This window comes from Haliotis cracherodii, unplaced genomic scaffold, assembly GCF_022045235.1.
Source record: "Haliotis cracherodii isolate W230 unplaced genomic scaffold, xgHalCrac1.p SCAF_9, whole genome shotgun sequence".
Taxonomy (NCBI): Eukaryota; Metazoa; Mollusca; class Gastropoda; order Lepetellida; family Haliotidae; genus Haliotis; species Haliotis cracherodii.
The window spans coordinates 52346074-52366030 of NW_027266343.1; the positions used below are offsets into that span (position 1 = coordinate 52346074).

The following is a 19957-nucleotide window of genomic DNA, read 5'->3' on the forward strand; positions in this document are numbered from 1 at the left end:
AAACCCCAGGGAGCTGAGAATGATTGTTGATCCATTCACCGGGGTAATATATGTCTAAGAGCTGACAGCATGCTTCAAGGGCTTCGGTATGAAGTACAACATCATATAATTGGAGCTCTATTATTAGTAGTATTATGTACAGATTGAAATACAAAAATGCGGCAAAGAAGGTTAGGGTGATCCTGGCACAGTCAGGCAGGTTAGGCTCATCATCAGCTCAGGGCCATTGCCCCCTCTACACGCAGCCCAGACAGCGAATGGGACTTCTCCCAGGAAGCGCTGCCTAGTCAACACATCCAGAACTTTTCGGAGAATGTGAAGACCTCCCCAACGGCCTTCTGCACTACCCGGATTGTCACAAGGGCTGTATTACTGGTAGCAAACCCGGGTACTCTCCCAATGTCAGTCAACAGATTGGGAGGTACCAGACCTACTATTATTATTGAAAGCAAAATTCAACATTTACATGGAGCAATATTTCAGCATTTGTGTCTACACGTCACAACCTTTGAGGTACGATCGAGCATGCTCTTTCTACAAAGATTTCAAAGAAACTGTGACACAAATGATGTCCAAAGGAGATCTTCATTTTCACTTGTACCATATGTTTGTTTTCAGGTGAACAGTTGACTTGCCTCCCGTGTGGCAGCATACGCTCTCATTTTCGCACATTCCGCAGCTGGTACCTATTCAATAGTGACCCATAAACACATGCTTATGATGTAGCCGTAATCGTACTCTGCTGTTAGTGGAGAATTATTACGATCATGGAAGTGTTTTTGTTACTGTTAATCACCCTGATTATTGAACGTGTTTAGTCACATCTAAATAATGTAATAGGTATGATTTTAACGTCCCAGACTAATGTCTCTTCGTGTAGACGCACAAAACATTCCACATAATCCTTTTTTGGCATATGTTTATTTTTATTCACAATTAACTAATCAAATCTCCAACAGTAATGTCATTGTAACTTTTTACAGACAGACAGACATACAGTTTATTCAGTATGCAAGACCATTGTACAGTTCAGATTTAACAGATACATAAAAATCATCGTGATCTTGACCTTAGTATAATATATTCACCTGAGTCTAAATACATGTTTCAAATACATTGCTAAAGATTTAATAACTTCTCCATTGGTCGAATTCAACAAATTGATCATCATTGATTGTCTTTGTGTGTAATATCTAAATTAGGTAGAAACTTTTTATATTTTTTTCACATATAAAAAGAACATGAAACTCGTCTTCAATTTACCCCGTTATGTATCAAGATGCAGAAATCAGAAGCAAAAATGGCTTATACTTACTGTGATCATCCACACTGACAGTGGTGTTTGTCGGGTTGACTATTTAACCAATGAACATATGTAGATTAATGCACCTGAGCGTTGGAGCGAATTGTTTGCAGTATATGCCCATCGGTGCATCATGTGCACCACCAGACTGGCATACATAATTAGATACTTCAGTCTTTGTGGGCTTCTCCACGCATTTTACCTCACCATGGTCAACTGAGGTGCATTTGTAAACTGGTGCCATTAGGGAATAAATAAGGAAATGGATATTGGTAAGTTTTTCACCACTCTTGATCTTTAGAACAGTAACGCACGAATAGTTCAAAATCATTTAATACATAATTTATTAAATCTCTCCTCAAATATTGCTTGTATATCTATGGACTGCAGATATCCCAAACGAACGTTGTATTTTGTATCGCATGTCACCATCACCATCACAATAGCAAATATTCATAAACCTATTCTCTCCTCAAATAACAATTTATACTTCAAAAATATCTAATATCTGTTACAATATAAAAACTTTGAGTCTCGCTTGCGCAATTCAGAGATGGTTATTATGATTTAATTATCTATAAAGGTATATTTCCAAAGTGTAACAATATCTGTACATCTTGTAACCCTAATGTTGTAGAAGATAAGTATGATTTTATGTTTGTGTGTAAACTCTGTCTTCAATTAAGAAACAAGTGTATTCCAAAAAAGTTTACATCTTTATCCAAATATCAATTTGTTTTGCATACTCATGTCAACCTCAAATATTACATTATTACAAGCTATAGAGTGAGTGAGTGAGGAAGCGAGCGGGCGTGCGTGTGTTCGTGCATGGCCTAGGCAACAATCGTTTGGTAGTAATACTGTATTTACATTTGGTATAAATTAGGTTATATTTTGCTGTTGTCATCAATAATTATTGCAATCGACATTTATAACCACACATGACAAGAATGATTCCAAATATGCCGAACTGTAAGTGACAATCTACTGTACAGTGTATGCCGAACAGTCAGTGACAACAATCTACTGTACAGTGTATGCCGAACTGTCAGTGACAATCTACTGTACAGTGTATGCCCAACTGTCAGTGACAATCTACTGTACTGTGTATGCCGAACTGTCAGTGACAATCTACTGTACAGTGTATGCCCAACTGTCAGTGACAATCTACTGTACTGTGTATGCCGAACTGTCAGTGACAACAATCTACTGTACAGTGTATGCCGAACTGTCAGTGACAACAATCTACTGTACTGTGTATGCCGAACTGTCAGTGACAACAATCTACTGTACAGTGTATGCCGAACTGTCAGTGACAACAATCTACTGTACTGTGTATGCCGAACTGTCAGTGACAATGTACTGTACAGTGTATGCCCAACTGTCAGTGACAACAATCTACTGTACTGTGTATGCCGAACTGTCAGTGACAACCTACTGTACAGTGTATGCCCAACTGTCAGTGACAATCTACTGTACTGTGAATGCCGAACTGTCAGTGACAACAATCTACTGTACTGTGTATGCCGAACTGTCAGTGACAACCTACTGTACAGTGTATGCCCAACTGTCAGTGACAATCTACTGTACTGTGAATGCCGAACTGTCAGTGACAACAATCTACTGTACTGTGTATGCCGAACTGTCAGTGACAACAATCTACTGTACAGTGTATGCCCAACTGTCAGTGACAACCTACTGTACAGTGTATGCCCAACTGTCAGTGACAATCTACTGTACTGTGAATGCCGAACTGTCAGTGACAACAATCTACTGTACTGTGAATGCACAACTGTCAGTGACAACAATCTACTGTACAGTGTATGCCCAACTGTCAGTGACAACCTACTGTACAGTGTATGCCGAACTGTCAGTGACAATCTACTGTACTGTGTATGCCGAACTGTCAGTGACAATCTACTGTACTGTGTATGCCGAACTGTCAGTGACAACAATCTACTGTACTGTGAATGCACAACTGTCAGTGACAACAATCTACTGTACAGTGTATGCCGAACTGTCAGTGACAACCTACTGTACTGTGTATGCCGAACTGTCAGTGACAATCTACTGTACTGTGTATGCCGAACTGTCAGTGACAACAATCTTCTGTACTGTGAATGCCGAACTGTCAGTGACAACAATCTACTGTACCGTGAATGCCGAACTGTCAGTGACAACAATCTACTGTACTGTGTATGCCCAACTGTCAGTGACAATCTACTGTACTGTGTATGCCGAACTGTCAGGGAAAACAATCTACTGTACTGTGTATGCCGAACTGTCAGTGACAACAATCTACTGTACTGTGAATGCCGAACTGTCAGTGACAACAATCTACTGTACTGTGAATGCCGAACTGTCAGTGACAACAATCTACTGTACTGTGTATGCCCAACTGTCAGTGACAATCTACTGTACTGTGTATGCCGAACTGTCAGGGAAAACAATCTACTGTACTGTGTATGCCGAACTGTCAGTGACAACAATCTACTGTACTGTGTATGCCGAACTGTCAGTGACAACAATCTACTGTACCGTGAATGCCGAACTGTCAGTGACAACAATCTACTGTACTAAGAATGCCGAACTGTCAGTGACAACAATCTTCTGTACTGTGAATGCCGAACTGTCAGTGACAACAATCTACTGTACTGTGAATGCCGAACTGTCAGTGACAACAATCTTCTGTACTGTGTATGTCGAACTGTCATTGACAACCTACTGTACCGTCTATGCCGAACTGTCAGTGACAATCTACTGTACCGTGAATGCCGAACTGTCAGTGACAACAATCTACTGTACTGTGAATGCCGAACTGTCAGTGACAACAATCTTCTGTACTGTGAATGCCGGACTGTCAGTGACAACAATCTACTGTACCGTGTATGCCGGACTGTCAGTGACAACAATCTACTGTACTGTGAATGCCGGACTGTCAGGGAAAACAATCTACTGTACTGTGAATGCCGGACTGTCAGTGACAACAATCTACTGTACAGTGTATGTCGAACTGTCAGGGAAAACAATCTACTGTACCGTGTATGTCGAACTGTCAGTGACAACAATCTACTGTACTGTGTATGCCGGACTGTCAGTGACAACAATCTACTGTACCGTGTATGCCGAACTGTCAGTGACAACAATCTACTGTACTGTGAATGCCGAACTGTCAGTGACAACAATCTACTGTACTGTGTATGCCCAACTGTCAGTGACAACAATCTACTGTACTGTGTATGCCGAACTGTCAGTGACAACAATCTACTGTGCCGTGTATGTCGAACTGTCATTGACAATCTACTGTACCGTGTATGCCGAACTGTCAATGACAACAATCTTCTGTACCGTGTATGCCGAACTGTCAGTGACAACAATCTACTGTACTGTGTATGCCCAACTGTCAGTGACAATCTACTGTACTGTGTATGCCGAACTGTCAGGGAAAACAATCTACTGTACTGTGTATGCCGAACTGTCAGTGACAACAATCTACTGTACTGTGTATGCCGAACTGTCAGTGACAACAATCTACTGTACCGTGAATGCCGAGCTGTCAGTGACAACAATCTACTGTACTGTGAATGCCGAACTGTCAGTGACAACAATCTTCTGTACTGTGAATGCCGAACTGTCAGTGACAACAATCTACTGTACTGTGAATGCCGAACTGTCAGTGACAACAATCTTCTGTACTGTGTATGTCAAACTGTCATTGACAACCTACTGTACCGTCTATGCCGAACTGTCAGTGACAATCTACTGTACCGTGAATGCCGAACTGTCAGTGACAACAATCTACTGTACTGTGAATGCCGAACTGTCAGTGACAACAATCTTCTGTACTGTGAATGCCGAACTGTCAGTGACAACAATCTACTGTACCGTGTATGCCGGACTGTCAGTGACAACAATCTACTGTACTGTGAATGCCGGACTGTCAGGGAAAACAATCTACTGTACTGTGAATGCCGGACTGTCAGTGACAACAATCTACTGTACAGTGTATGCCGAACTGTCAGGGAAAACAATCTACTGTACTGTGTATGCCGAACTGTCAGTGACAACAATCTACTGTACTGTGTATGCCGGACTGTCAGTGACAACAATCTACTGTACTGTGAATGCCGAACTGTCAGTGACAACAATCTACTGTACTGTGTATGCCGAACTGTCAGTGACAACAATCTACTGTACTGTGTATGCCGAACTGTCAGTGACAACAATCTACTGTGCCGTGTATGTCGAACTGTCATTGACAATCTACTGTACCGTGTATGCCGAACTGTCAATGACAACAATCTTCTGTACCGTGTATGCCGAACTGTCAGTGACAACAATCTACTGTACCGTGTATGCCGAACTGTCATTGACAACCTACTGTACAGTATATGCCGAACTGTCAGTGACAATCTACTGTACCGTGAATGCCGAACTGTCAGTGACAACAATCCTCTGTACTGTGAATGCCGGACTGTCAGTGACAACAATCTACTGTACCGTGTATGCCGGACTGTCAGTGACAACAATCTACTGTACTGTGAATGCCGGACTGTCAGTGACAATCTACTGTACAGTGTATGCCGGACTGTCAGTGACAACAATCTACTGTACAGTGTATGCCGGACTGTCAGTGACAACAATCTACTGTACCGTGTATGCCGAACTGTCAGTGACAACAATCTACTGTACTGTGTATGCCGAACTGTCAGTGACAACAATCTACTGTGCCGTGTATGTCGAACTGTCAGTGACAACAATCTACTGTACTGTGTATGCCGAACTGTCAGTGACAACAATCTACTGTACCGTGTATGCCGAACTGTCAGTGACAACAATCTACTGCGCTGTGTATGCCGAACTGTCAGGGAAAACAATCTACTGCGCTGTGTATGCCGAACTGTCAGTGTCAACAATCTACTGTACTGTGTATGCCCAACTGTCAGTGACAACAATCTACTGTACAGTGTATGCCCAACTGTCAGTGACAACCTACTGTACAGTGTATGCCCAACTGTCAGTGACAATCTACTGTACTGTGAATGCCGAACTGTCAGTGACAACAATCTACTGTACTGTGAATGCACAACTGTCAGTGACAACAATCTACTGTACAGTGTATGCCCAACTGTCAGTGACAACCTACTGTACAGTGTATGCCGAACTGTCAGTGACAATCTACTGTACTGTGTATGCCGAACTGTCAGTGACAATCTACTGTACTGTGTATGCCGAACTGTCAGTGACAACAATCTACTGTACTGTGAATGCACAACTGTCAGTGACAACAATCTACTGTACAGTGTATGCCAAACTGTCAGTGACAACCTACTGTACTGTGTATGCCGAACTGTCAGTGACAATCTACTGTACTGTGTATGCCGAACTGTCAGTGACAACAATCTTCTGTACTGTGAATGCCGAACTGTCAGTGACAACAATCTACTGTACCGTGAATGCCGAACTGTCAGTGACAACAATCTACTGTACTGTGTATGCCCAACTGTCAGTGACAATCTACTGTACTGTGTATGCCGAACTGTCAGGGAAAACAATCTACTGTACTGTGTATGCCGAACTGTCAGTGACAACAATCTACTGTACTGTGAATGCCGAACTGTCAGTGACAACAATCTACTGTACTGTGAATGCCGAACTGTCAGTGACAACAATCTACTGTACTGTGTATGCCCAACTGTCAGTGACAATCTACTGTACTGTGTATGCCGAACTGTCAGGGAAAACAATCTACTGTACTGTGTATGCCGAACTGTCAGTGACAACAATCTACTGTACTGTGTATGCCGAACTGTCAGTGACAACAATCTACTGTACCGTGAATGCCGAACTGTCAGTGACAACAATCTACTGTACTGTGAATGCCGAACTGTCAGTGACAACAATCTTCTGTACTGTGAATGCCGAACTGTCAGTGACAACAATCTACTGTACTGTGAATGCCGAACTGTCAGTGACAACAATCTTCTGTACTGTGTATGTCGAACTGTCATTGACAACCTACTGTACCGTCTATGCCGAACTGTCAGTGACAATCTACTGTACCGTGAATGCCGAACTGTCAGTGACAACAATCTACTGTACTGTGAATGCCGAACTGTCAGTGACAACAATCTTCTGTACTGTGAATGCCGGACTGTCAGTGACAACAATCTACTGTACCGTGTATGCCGGACTGTCAGTGACAACAATCTACTGTACTGTGAATGCCGGACTGTCAGGGAAAACAATCTACTGTACTGTGAATGCCGGACTGTCAGTGACAACAATCTACTGTACAGTGTATGTCGAACTGTCAGGGAAAACAATCTACTGTACCGTGTATGTCGAACTGTCAGTGACAACAATCTACTGTACTGTGTATGCCGGACTGTCAGTGACAACAATCTACTGTACCGTGTATGCCGAACTGTCAGTGACAACAATCTACTGTACTGTGTATGCCCAACTGTCAGTGACAACAATCTACTGTACTGTGTATGCCGAACTGTCAGTGACAACAATCTACTGTGCCGTGTATGTCGAACTGTCATTGACAATCTACTGTACCGTGTATGCCGAACTGTCAATGACAACAATCTTCTGTACCGTGTATGCCGAACTGTCAGTGACAACAATCTACTGTACTGTGTATGCCCAACTGTCAGTGACAATCTACTGTACTGTGTATGCCGAACTGTCAGGGAAAACAATCTACTGTACTGTGTATGCCGAACTGTCAGTGACAACAATCTACTGTACTGTGTATGCCGAACTGTCAGTGACAACAATCTACTGTACCGTGAATGCCGAACTGTCAGTGACAACAATCTACTGTACTGTGAATGCCGAACTGTCAGTGACAACAATCTTCTGTACTGTTAATGCCGAACTGTCAGTGACAACAATCTACTGTACTGTGAATGCCGAACTGTCAGTGACAACAATCTTCTGTACTGTGTATGTCGAACTGTCATTGACAACCTACTGTACCGTCTATGCCGAACTGTCAGTGACAATCTACTGTACCGTGAATGCCGAACTGTCAGTGACAACAATCTACTGTACTGTGAATGCCGAACTGTCAGTGACAACAATCTTCTGTACTGTGAATGCCGAACTGTCAGTGACAACAATCTACTGTACCGTGTATGCCGTACTGTCAGTGACAACAATCTACTGTACTGTGAATGCCGGACTGTCAGGGAAAACAATCTACTGTACTGTGAATGCCGGACTGTCAGTGACAACAATCTACTGTACAGTGTATGCCGAACTGTCAGGGAAAACAATCTACTGTACTGTGTATGCCGAACTGTCAGTGACAACAATCTACTGTACTGTGTATGCCGGACTGTCAGTGACAACAATCTACTGTACTGTGAATGCCGAACTGTCAGTGACAACAATCTACTCTACTGTGTATGCCGAACTGTCAGTGACAACAATCTACTGTACTGTGTATGCCGAACTGTCAGTGACAACAATCTACTGTGCCGTGTATGTCGAACTGTCATTGACAATCTACTGTACCGTGTATGCCGAACTGTCAATGACAACAATCTTCTGTACCGTGTATGCCGAACTGTCAGTGACAACAATCTACTGTACCGTGTATGCCGAACTGTCATTGACAACCTACTGTACAGTATATGCCGAATTGTCAGTGACAATCTACTGTACCGTGAATGCCGAACTGTCAGTGACAACAATCCTCTGTACTGTGAATGCCGGACTGTCAGTGACAACAATCTACTGTACCGTGTATGCCGGACTGTCAGTGACAACAATCTACTGTACTGTGAATGCCGGACTGTCAGTGACAATCTACTGTACAGTGTATGCCGGACTGTCAGTGACAACAATCTACTGTACAGTGTATGCCGGACTGTCAGTGACAACAATCTACTGTACCGTGTATGCCGAACTGTCAGTGACAACAATCTACTGTACTGTGTATGCCGAACTGTCAGTGACAACAATCTACTGTGCCGTGTATGTCGAACTGTCGGTGACAACAATCTACTGTACTGTGTATGCCGAACTGTCAGTGACAACAATCTACTGTACCGTGTATGCCGAACTGTCAGTGACAACAATCTACTGCGCTGTGTATGCCGAACTGTCAGGGAAAACAATCTACTGCGCTGTGTATGCCGAACTGTCAGTGTCAACAATCTACTGTACAGTGGCCACCTGTACATACGGTACAGATGCCACTAAGATGGACAGCATGCCCCAGAGTCTGCCCTCTTGCTCAGCCTGGATCTAGATCTTTGCTTTGTATCGTGTGTCCTGTGGGATTCCGAGACCTTGTTTTTGTGTAATTGGGTTCTTTAGGAATTTGATCATCATAAAATGTTGGTCAGCAGACACAGAAATTGTCTTTGAATGTTTTCAATCATACTTGTTAAGACTTCCAAATTGTTCAGGCATAGTCTCATTTAATACAATTGCATATTTTTTATGTATTGTTGCATTAGCTTTGAGGCTACGAAATGTAAATATATTCTGCCTGATAAAAAAACCAATATGTATTTGAAACTATGGCTTTTTAATAAAAATTGTTCCATCGTTTTGATTTGCAACCCAAAGCGTTTTTTCAGTAGAGAGATTTTATTGGGGGTGTTCAGTATGCATAAGAAAGTAAGTGGCACATCTGTTTGAAAGCGTTTACAGCCACTGGAACACTAACATCTTTCTCATACGTTGTGTCCCTTTATTAAGAAAACGTTCAACTTATATAAGCCATATATAAGCATACTTGATATAAGTAAGTAGCATACAGACAATTGGTTGAGGCCAAATGTACAGTAAGAATAACAAACAGCACACAGGTTATGAAGCACATTGGTAATGAAACCAGATGTACAGTAAGAGTAAGGATTGGTATATTGGAAAGACCTCTCATCAAATCAGTAAATTACTGAAGCCCAAGCCGGCATCGATACCATCTTCACTGGCTCCCCATCCCTTAGAACTGTCATAGCGACTGATTTACGACTACCATTGTCTGAAGTACATTTGACTCCAAAGGCAAATTACCCTGTAGCCATGTCTCCATAACTTAATTGTCATTAAGTTTTAGGCGCTTTAGGCGTTTAATGCCTTAATTGTTTATCCCCTAAGCTGTGTCACCCCCAGAAGTCCCATGTCCAGAGCAATATCATTGTCTTTCCATTGTTGTTCATTACTATATATGTGCTACCATTACACTGTTACTTGGGTGTTAGTCAGGCTTGGTATTCCGAGTGCTGGCGTAGGGACGACCTCGAGCAGGATGTGCCGCTCGTAGGAAACGCCCTGAGGTGAGCTGGAGCTCCGCTCACCTCTTGTATGCCTGAGCTGGAAGGTCCACTCATCGCTGTGTTTGTGTTGTCAGAGCAGGTATTCCGCTCATTGTGCAATTGTTGTTTATTGTTTACATGTTGTGCATATAGCGTTCCTGGACAGTGATGTCGATATTGTTCTTTACTCCCCCAAGAGCTAATTCCCCGTCAGCATGCGCGTTGACAGAACCATCCTCCAAGCTAATGGCCACAACCCACCCTCCAAACAAGCTACGCCCGAAAGGTGTGATCTATAAGATTAATTACAAGACTCGCGATTTCTGAAACCTCCCTCTCAGTAGATACCCGCATCAAAGAACATAAGACTGCAACAACCAAAGAAGAGAGCACATCATCCCTCTCAGACCACCATCAAAAATTCCCTCGGTATCAAATTGAGTTTGACAAAGACCAAATCCTCTCAACCAAACATCAGGACTTCACCAAAAGAAAACTCTCAGAAGCTATAGAAATCCGCCGAGACCAACAGAGATCAAGTGTATTACATCTTGTTTGCCTATGAAGATATAATCAAGCAATAGACATTTTTATTAGTATCCAATCAGCTTGTCACAACTGTTAAATCCGTTTGATACTTATTCTTACTGTACATCTGGTTTCATTACCTGTGTGATATTTATTATTCTTACTGTACATCTGGTTTCATTACCTGTGTGATATTTATTATTCTTACTGTACATTTGGTTTCATTACCTGTGTGATATTTATTATTCTTACTGTACATCTGGTTTCATTACCTGTGTGATATTTATTATTCTTACTGTACATCTGGTTTCATTACCTGTGTGATATTTATTATTCTTACTGTACATCTGGTTTCATTACCTGTGTGATATTTATTATTCTTACTGTACATCTGGTTTCATTACCTGTGTGATATTTATTATTCTTACTGTACATCTGGTTTCATTACCTGTGTGATATTTATTATTCTTACTGTACATCTGGTTTCATTACCTGTGTGATATTTATTATTCTTACTGTACATCTGGTTTCATTACCTGTGTGATATTTATTATTCTTACTGTACATCTGGTTTCATTACCTGTGTGATATTTATTATTCTTACTGTACATCTGGTTTCATTACCTGTGTGATATTTATTATTCTTACTGTACATCTGGTTTCATTACCTGTGTGATATTTATTATTCTTACTGTACATCTGGTTTCATTACCTGTGTGATATTTATTATTCTTACTGTACATCTGGTTTCATTACCTGTGTGATATTTATTATTCTTACTGTACATCTGGTTTCATTACCTGTATGATATTTATTATTCTTACTGTACATTTGGCTTCATCCAATTGTGGGATACCCCCGGAATTTTATAAACTTCCATCGGATCCCTTTACACATTATTGTTTAATATGATTTTAGATATAGGTGTGTTTCCAGAATCATGGAATATCAGTGTGATTATTTCATTGTATGAATCTGGGTCAACTTGTGAAAAAAGGTAATTAATGTTGTGGGGAAAATATTCACGTCAATCATAGAAAAACGATTTAGAATATGGATCGAAGTAAATGATTTACTGTCCTAGTCTCAAGCAGGGTTTCGGCCGAATTTCTCTACTTTTGATGCTTTGCTTGATTACAAGTTCTTTGTTCTAAATATTTGTGCAAAAGCAGAGGTCGCTTTTATTGTGTATTTATTGACTTTTAAAAAGCTTTTGACTTTGTTAATGGGAAAAGAATATGTATTTACTTATTAAAGAGGAATGTCATGGTAAATTGTATGTTCATTTTTAGAACATGTATGCGTCAGTTAGTGCATGTAGTAAGGTAATAAATGAATGAAGGGACTCCTTTACAGCATCAACGGCGTGCGACAAGGCTGTATTTTAAGTCCGATGTTGTTTATATTTTTCATAAATGAACTGGCTCTAGAACTGCAAAATAGTTGCCAACATTGGATATATGTAACACAAGAAATATTGGCTTGTAAAGAAGTTAAATTTGTTACAGTGTTATAAATGGAGTCTTCAAGATAATCGTAATATATAACCAATGCTATAGATTTTAGAAAAGGTGGTATGGTTGCGAAACATGAAAGTGGTCTCTTGGTTCGTCCGCTTTGATTGTACTCATTAATATCAATATTTAGGTCTTACAGTTTCCTTTAGATTCCCATGGTCTACGGCATGTAAACAATAAGCTGTCCAGACAAGGAAAGCCATCATGCCTCTTTATAACTTATTCAGAAAGGAATAGTGCAAATCTATGCCAGTACTCTTGTATTGCATGCTGAGTATTATGCTGAAATTGAAGAAACGTTCACACTTTATATTATAAATGTTTTATATATGGTGGTAAGTTTGCCAAATGTTAAAGGTACTTGATGATAATGGTAAAAATATATTGGTTTCAGATTGGAGAAATGTATTATTTGTTAGTGACGTTTAATATGTATGGATTTCTTAGGATGTGGAAGATTCACATTTATTTTTAAGTTCATTTGAGCGGAGACTGAAGGATATATTTTGGCAGCAGTGGCATCAGAGTATTTCGGTATCACTTTATCTCACCAATTACAGCAAAGTGAAATCATTGGTTCCAAATGAAAGATATTTAACTTGTTTTAACGATAAATGGTAAGTCAGAGCTATGTTAATGTACAGATTCAAAGACAGCAGCGATATTAAGAACTCAATTTGTACAGATTGTTTATCCGTAGAACTAGAGGATGAATACAATGTCTTTGTTATGTGTGAAAAGTATTCTCATTTAAGGTATAATTTCTCCCCTTGGTTAAAGGTATTCTTAACGCCCGCAGTTAATGATACATCTGCCAAACTCCGAAAATCCCGATATGATCCATGCTGCTGCCGTAATCTCAAAACATGTCTTTAAAATGAGAAAAGTGTATCTTGATTTAAATCAAAGATGTATACCGCGTGAGCAATGTTAATCTGCAATCTGCATTGTACCAGGGGCCTTGATGCCTAAACTACTGAATAAACTGTTGCCTGTCTGTCAAATGACAAGTTGAATTTGAATGGTTTGATAATCTGCATAATAGTCATTTATTTCCTCTGGACATATCCTGTAATGTATAATAACCATAAATGACAATTAATTCCAAACATTCATTGTTTGCACTCTTTCGAATGCAAAGGATATAAGCCGTAGGATATGCATGCATTTCTGTCAAGCAGTGCAAACAGGGATTGACACACGTGCATAATTCGCATCGGAGACATATGGTAATACAAAGAGCGAATTGTGTATGATGAAATGTTCCAGGTAACGCGTTTCATACTTTAACTGTTACCATTGATATTAATAGCATTCTAGCATTAATGATGTACTTACAAACAAATGTACTTAACTTATGGTATTATTTCAATGCCGTAAATGTTTAACAAAATGAAAGACGCAGCAAACAGTATTTGCATGAGATTACCCGCGGGTATTTACTACTCTGTACTCTTATTCGTGCTATGTAATGTAACGTCTTTATATAGCACCGCACATAGGTAATTGACAAGTGAGTGAGTGAGTATTGTTTTACGCCGCTTTTGTCAATATCACGGCGGGGGACACCAGAAATGGGCTTCACACATTGTACCCATGTCGGGAATCGAACCCGGGTCTTCGGTGTGACGAGCTAACGCTTTAACCACTTGGCGAACTGAAAGAAACAATCGTTCAGATAGGATATTTGAAGCGCTATTTACCTAGTTCACTGCTAAATATAACCCTTCGCAGTTACCTGACTGCCGATTCTTACCCGGATTCTAACCACGTGGTCAAAACTCAATCATCATATTTTTGTCATTACTGTGAGTAATGTTCCTTATCAGCGGGATGGCTTTTCACTGTTTAAGTATCAGCACACTTGCAGCTATCTTAGTTAATTAATCATCGCGATATTTCGTGATTCTGTTCAAAGTGGCAAGGACTATAAAGCCAGGAGAGACACTGTTAACGGTGCAAATGCTATGATCCAGAATACGAGAAATAATAAGGTGCAGAATAACACCTCCATAAAATGCCGAATATGTTATAATATTGTTACCTGTCGATTCCAAAATTGAAACAAATATGTTAACCCAGTTATAAGTACGTAAAAGAACTTAGTGTGAAACCAACAAACAACCAACAAGTGGTATACAATCAAGAAATTTATTTCAGTTAACTTGGTTTACAAGTCAGCATAAATTACTGCACAGCAATTACAATGGCAGTACACAATAGAGTGGTGGTACAATGTGGTGGTACAATGTGGTGGTACAATGTTCAATGGCAATAAATAATATGATGGCAGTGGTCAGTATCAAATACAAAAATACAGTAGTGATAGCAAAAGTCAGTGACAATAATATATACTACTCAAAAGAAGTGATATGTTTGCACTTAAAATAAAAAAGGAACAGAAGACGAAGACGTGTAGTAAATTCAATAATGACCGAGTATACAGTAAGAAAGAATCATGAATATTCCACTACATTTCATAAAAAGTGTTGATGGCAATAATGTCACTGAGGTCAAAATTGGAAATCCAGGCCATGAGAGAAAAGTCAGTAACGAGTATGTCCGCCCCTAGCAGCCACACATGCAACACAACGACGCCTCATGGACGTCACTAATGTCTGTAGTGTGTTCTGTGGGATAGCATGCCACTCCAAACTCAGCCATTAAGCAAGCTGGCGCAGATCTTGAGGTGGAGGGTGGTTCTCCCTAACACGTCTCCTCAATGCTTCAACAACGACGTACCGGTCTTCTCTTCCTGTTGTCACACGAGGGCGTCCTGACCTTGGTCTATCACGTACTGTCTGTGTTGTTGGAATTGCTGACGTAATCTGCAAATGACGGATGGATTAACATTTAACCTTCGAGCAACTTCCTGCTGTGAAACATCTCATTTAGCCACCCAATAGTTCTTGCTCGTTCTTCAATCGTGAGGTGTCGACGTTGTGGTATGTTGTAACACAGTGATGCAGTTTCATAGCGACCTGCCTTTATCAACCCAAATTTCGCACAAAAATTCCTTGTGGCTCGTGCTTCAAGAGAATAAGTGAGCAAATGCCATTTTTACGGCAGCTGTGAGGAGGAGATTACAACAAAAATTTCCATGAAAATGAGTGCTGGTCAAAATGAACTTTGACGAGTCCACTATGATTGAAATTCTTTGTTCTGGTCATGAAGTCACTTGAGTAAGGGTAATCTACAATATCAGTACGTTAGCCGCCGATCAGGAGGCCATTTACCAAATTTAAAAGGAATCGAATGAACATTGCTACAAAATATCAGTGTTCCCTAGATTATTTTGACGAGCATATATATTCACCCAGCGGCGACAGTGGTCAAGTGAGTGAGTTAATATTTAACGTCACATCGGCAGTATTTCAGCCATATCGCGACAGTGGTCAAGCGTCCGAGATGGGCTAGGCAGGGAATCAGGGATGATGAGCGATCCTCGCATGAAAGCTTACAGTTTGCAATAAATAGGAAAATTTGACATATGTCACAGTACCGTGGAATTTGTTTACTGATAAAAGAAAATGCACAAAAACACCAAGTTGCTCGACTTTCAATATAGACTTTATTCACCGAATAGTATACACCAAAAAGAACTACAACAGATGAAAATAATAGACATAATTCTCTCGGACTTTGAAATATTGCTGTGAACAAGCACCAGCTATGTTTTCATGAAAAATAGCATTCAGTGTTGCAAAGTTAGAAAGAAAATGTTCAGTAAAATATATACGAATCTAACAAAATATTCGATATGAATTACCTCGTACCATGACATTCTGTACCACATGCTCTTCAAGTGTGAACTTATTGACTTTTGTATGCTGTATACACTAAAAAGGTATATTATTTACTTCATATTGTAAAAATACTTCCTTAATTTGATTTCAAACTCCCATTTATTTACCAGTAACTTCATATTACTGGTTCAGTAGTTTGTTGGCTTACATTTTATTGTTAACACGCTATCGTGTCACTGAAATATCTGGTCAAAAGGTATTGTTTACATGCCGCTGTCGAATGGCAGGAGTAGTGCTGGGTATTAGGCAACACACACTGTGTGAATGGCGGATGCTCCAGGCAAAACCTGGTGTCATCATTGATTTTCAGTGATCAGTTGATATTATTATCACCGCTATTTTGCCTTTACACCAAATTGAATCTCTTTCGACAGATAATTGACACTAGTTATTCTCTGGCGTTATATTATATATGTATTCAAAAGAGAGAGCTGTTATATAGATATTTATTTGATCTGTTCACCAATCCCTTTTATGAAACTATGTTTTCCTGGGTATAATATTGTTAAAAATATAGAATACTAAACGAGCTCCCGTGTAATACTAATTTTATGAAACGAGTGAATAGTTCTGGTATCTGACGAGCGAAAGCGAGTCAGATACCACAACTATTCACGAGTTTCATAAAATTGGTTTTACACGGGAGCGAGTTTAGTATTTTATTTATTACTTGCCATTTACAACGTTTTTAGAATTATACTGTTGAGTATGAATAGGCTAGCTGACACCTACACGATCCACGGCAAAGTCCAATTGAGTTTAACAGAATAATACTTCAAACACGTCAAAAGTTGAAAGGTATGAATTTAATACCATACAACGGTCCATCTTTAGAATTCACAAAATTATCGTAGGGCTAAGACATTCGCAACTCACATACTTTAACTTAGACTAATGACTGTCGTTGCGCTACAATACGATCGCCTTGTGGAACGGGCCTTGTACCTCCAACCTTACAATAACGTCACAATACCCGATGACGTAATTTGTGGAATTTTGTTGCAAGACAAACAATGCCATGTGACGTCACCCTAGCAACAAGGTTGCTGGAGTCATCGAGTGTGCTTAAGCTCCTCTCAGTGATCTATCAACTCCACACGCAATGTCTTTGAATAAGCCAAGGGATGTCGAGAGCTTTCAATATTTGTTCGTGAAACGTGTTCCGAGAGTACACAAGCACGCGTTTTGGTATTACACAATGTGTAATACAGCTGTATGTTTATTAAACGGGTGATCTCTTCACGGGCAAGTAATAATCCGTTTTATTACCCACGTGGTGAAGATACAGGTGGTAAGATACTAAATCCGTACGTCACACGTGTGTTGTACAAGGTTGACCTTGTTTTATTCGTTTTGATTGGATAACCGTGACCTCTGTCACACCGGGACTACTTTTTTCATTCATAAAAAATCGCGAGACGTCATTCATTTTGCGATTACAAGGCAGAACTGAAGAAATTCATGAGAACGAGAGATATTTACAAACACTTTATTAAACCAAACAAGATAGTCACACGCATCAAATTCGGTTTGCATTCTATATAAGTTATGCATAGAACTCCTACAGACATATAATCGAGCTAGATCTATAAATCGATTTACAATGTACGACTGCCGATCGAGCGCGTCCCTTGAGCGTGACGCACCCGACCATTTTCGCAACTTTCAATTTGATTTAACGTACAAGGATAAGCGTTGTGAAATGAAGTCTGTTTAAACTATCTGGACAGATATCTAGACTTACTTGGGATGATCCGGTTGTGCCATCGGTGTCCCCTTTGAAGCGTATGTTGTGGCGCTGTTTCGGGAAGTGTTGTTCATGAATGAACGAACACGACAGCACGACCAGATCACTTAAAGTTCACAGTTCCGATACAAATCATTCGAAAACTCCGTGGAAGTGTGCCTGACTTCTGATTTTGTGGCCCCAAACATCCCAAATGTGAACAGTAACATTCCCTATCTCTAGCGTAAAACGCTGAGTGGATCGCGGTTGTCTTTTCTTATTCCGGTGGCGACCTTGCCCTTCGATCGTTCGAAGCTGTCACTGACATGCAAGCAGATTTGAGTTTGTTGATTTTCACGTCTTCAGTAAAGGGTGGTACAGTTAACATGAATGTCTTTGGCGAACAGTCTGATTTCCCTCTTCCAATATGGTACGGACATGATATAAATTCAGCTGATAGATCAAGGAAACCGAACCATTTTGATTGCACAGACGGGACCCCGGCAGTGTGATGCGTGTGACTGTTGGTCCGATATTCAAAGCGCGGCGCTAATGTGACATTTCAAATTTTCGTATCGGTGTCCTGCGTACTAACAACATGGCGCTTGAATTACCATAAGTTGAAGACTTTCTTCCAAAAGGATCTTGAGCGTTGGTGCTGGTTTGTTTGCAAACAGATCAGCAGGCGCATGTTGTTAATGCGTATGCATAAACATGTCAACAATGCCCATATTCGGTCATATATCAATATTCATGCGCAACCAGATTTTGCAACCGGTTTCAGTTTGGTCTGTCAACGAACGCAAGTTGTTATGTATTTACACATAAATATATATTTAACGTGGGAAATAAATAAAATACTACACTCATTCTCGTTAGATACCATTTTTACGAAACTCGTGAACTTTCTATGGTATCTGACCTCGCTTTCGCTCGGTCAGATACCATAGAAAGTCCACTCGTTTCGTAAAAATGGTATCTAACGAGAATGAGTGTAGTATTCTCTATATATTATATATGACAGTTTTATATCAATAACATTATTCCTTTAAACTGAATCATAAATCTTGAATATAGAGGAACAAATACTAAGCACCATTGAACAAAATAGAATGACAACAAAGCAACAGAAGGTGTTATAAACGACACATGTGTAAATTCTGATTACTGCGGTCTTTTCTACATGTGATTCCGGGGTAGAATAGGTCTTCAGCAACCCATGCTTGCCGTAAAAGGTGTCTATGCTTGTCGTAAAAGGCGACTAAAGGGATCGGGTGGTCAGGCTCGCTGACTTGGTTGATGCATGTCATCGATCCCAATTGCGTGGATCGATTCTCATGATATTAATCACTGGATTGTCTGGTCCAGACTCGATTATTTACAGACCGCCGTCATATAGCTGGAATATTGCTGAGTGCGGCGTTAAACAACCAACCAACCAACCAACCAACTTTTCTACATGTAAATATTTTATCTAATCCGGCTTCTGACATTATGTTCAAGTAATATGTAGCTACATGTTAACTACAGCCACATCAGAATACGTCCACATCCTTATAAAGCCTTGTCAGTTCTTAATAACTGGAGTATGGCAGCAAAGAGTATAATGGGAGTGAATGATGCTCCAGGCCTTAGCAGTAGTCCAGCTATTTCACTCTGGCCTGCAAATAGTTAGTGGGTACCGGACTAACCAGCATCTTGCGACATCCATCCACACCTTCTTGCACGATGATACACCTGCAGCAAAGTCACACACTGTCCCCAATGGATCGACCTTACCCCAGTGAAGTACA

At 40.3% G+C, this 19957-nt stretch overlaps 1 protein-coding gene across 1 annotated transcript in view; it reads right to left on the reverse strand.

Annotated features, from left to right (window-relative positions):
* Positions 1-19861, reverse strand: part of LOC139451977 (amidase-like) — a 62948-nt gene extending 43087 nt beyond the window's left edge. The window contains exon 1 of the mRNA XM_071233258.1: positions 19856-19861. Coding sequence (XP_071089359.1) covers positions 19856-19861 — 6 coding nt within the window. The remainder of the gene's footprint in view (positions 1-19855) is intronic.
* Positions 19862-19957: the final 96 nt, after the last annotated feature.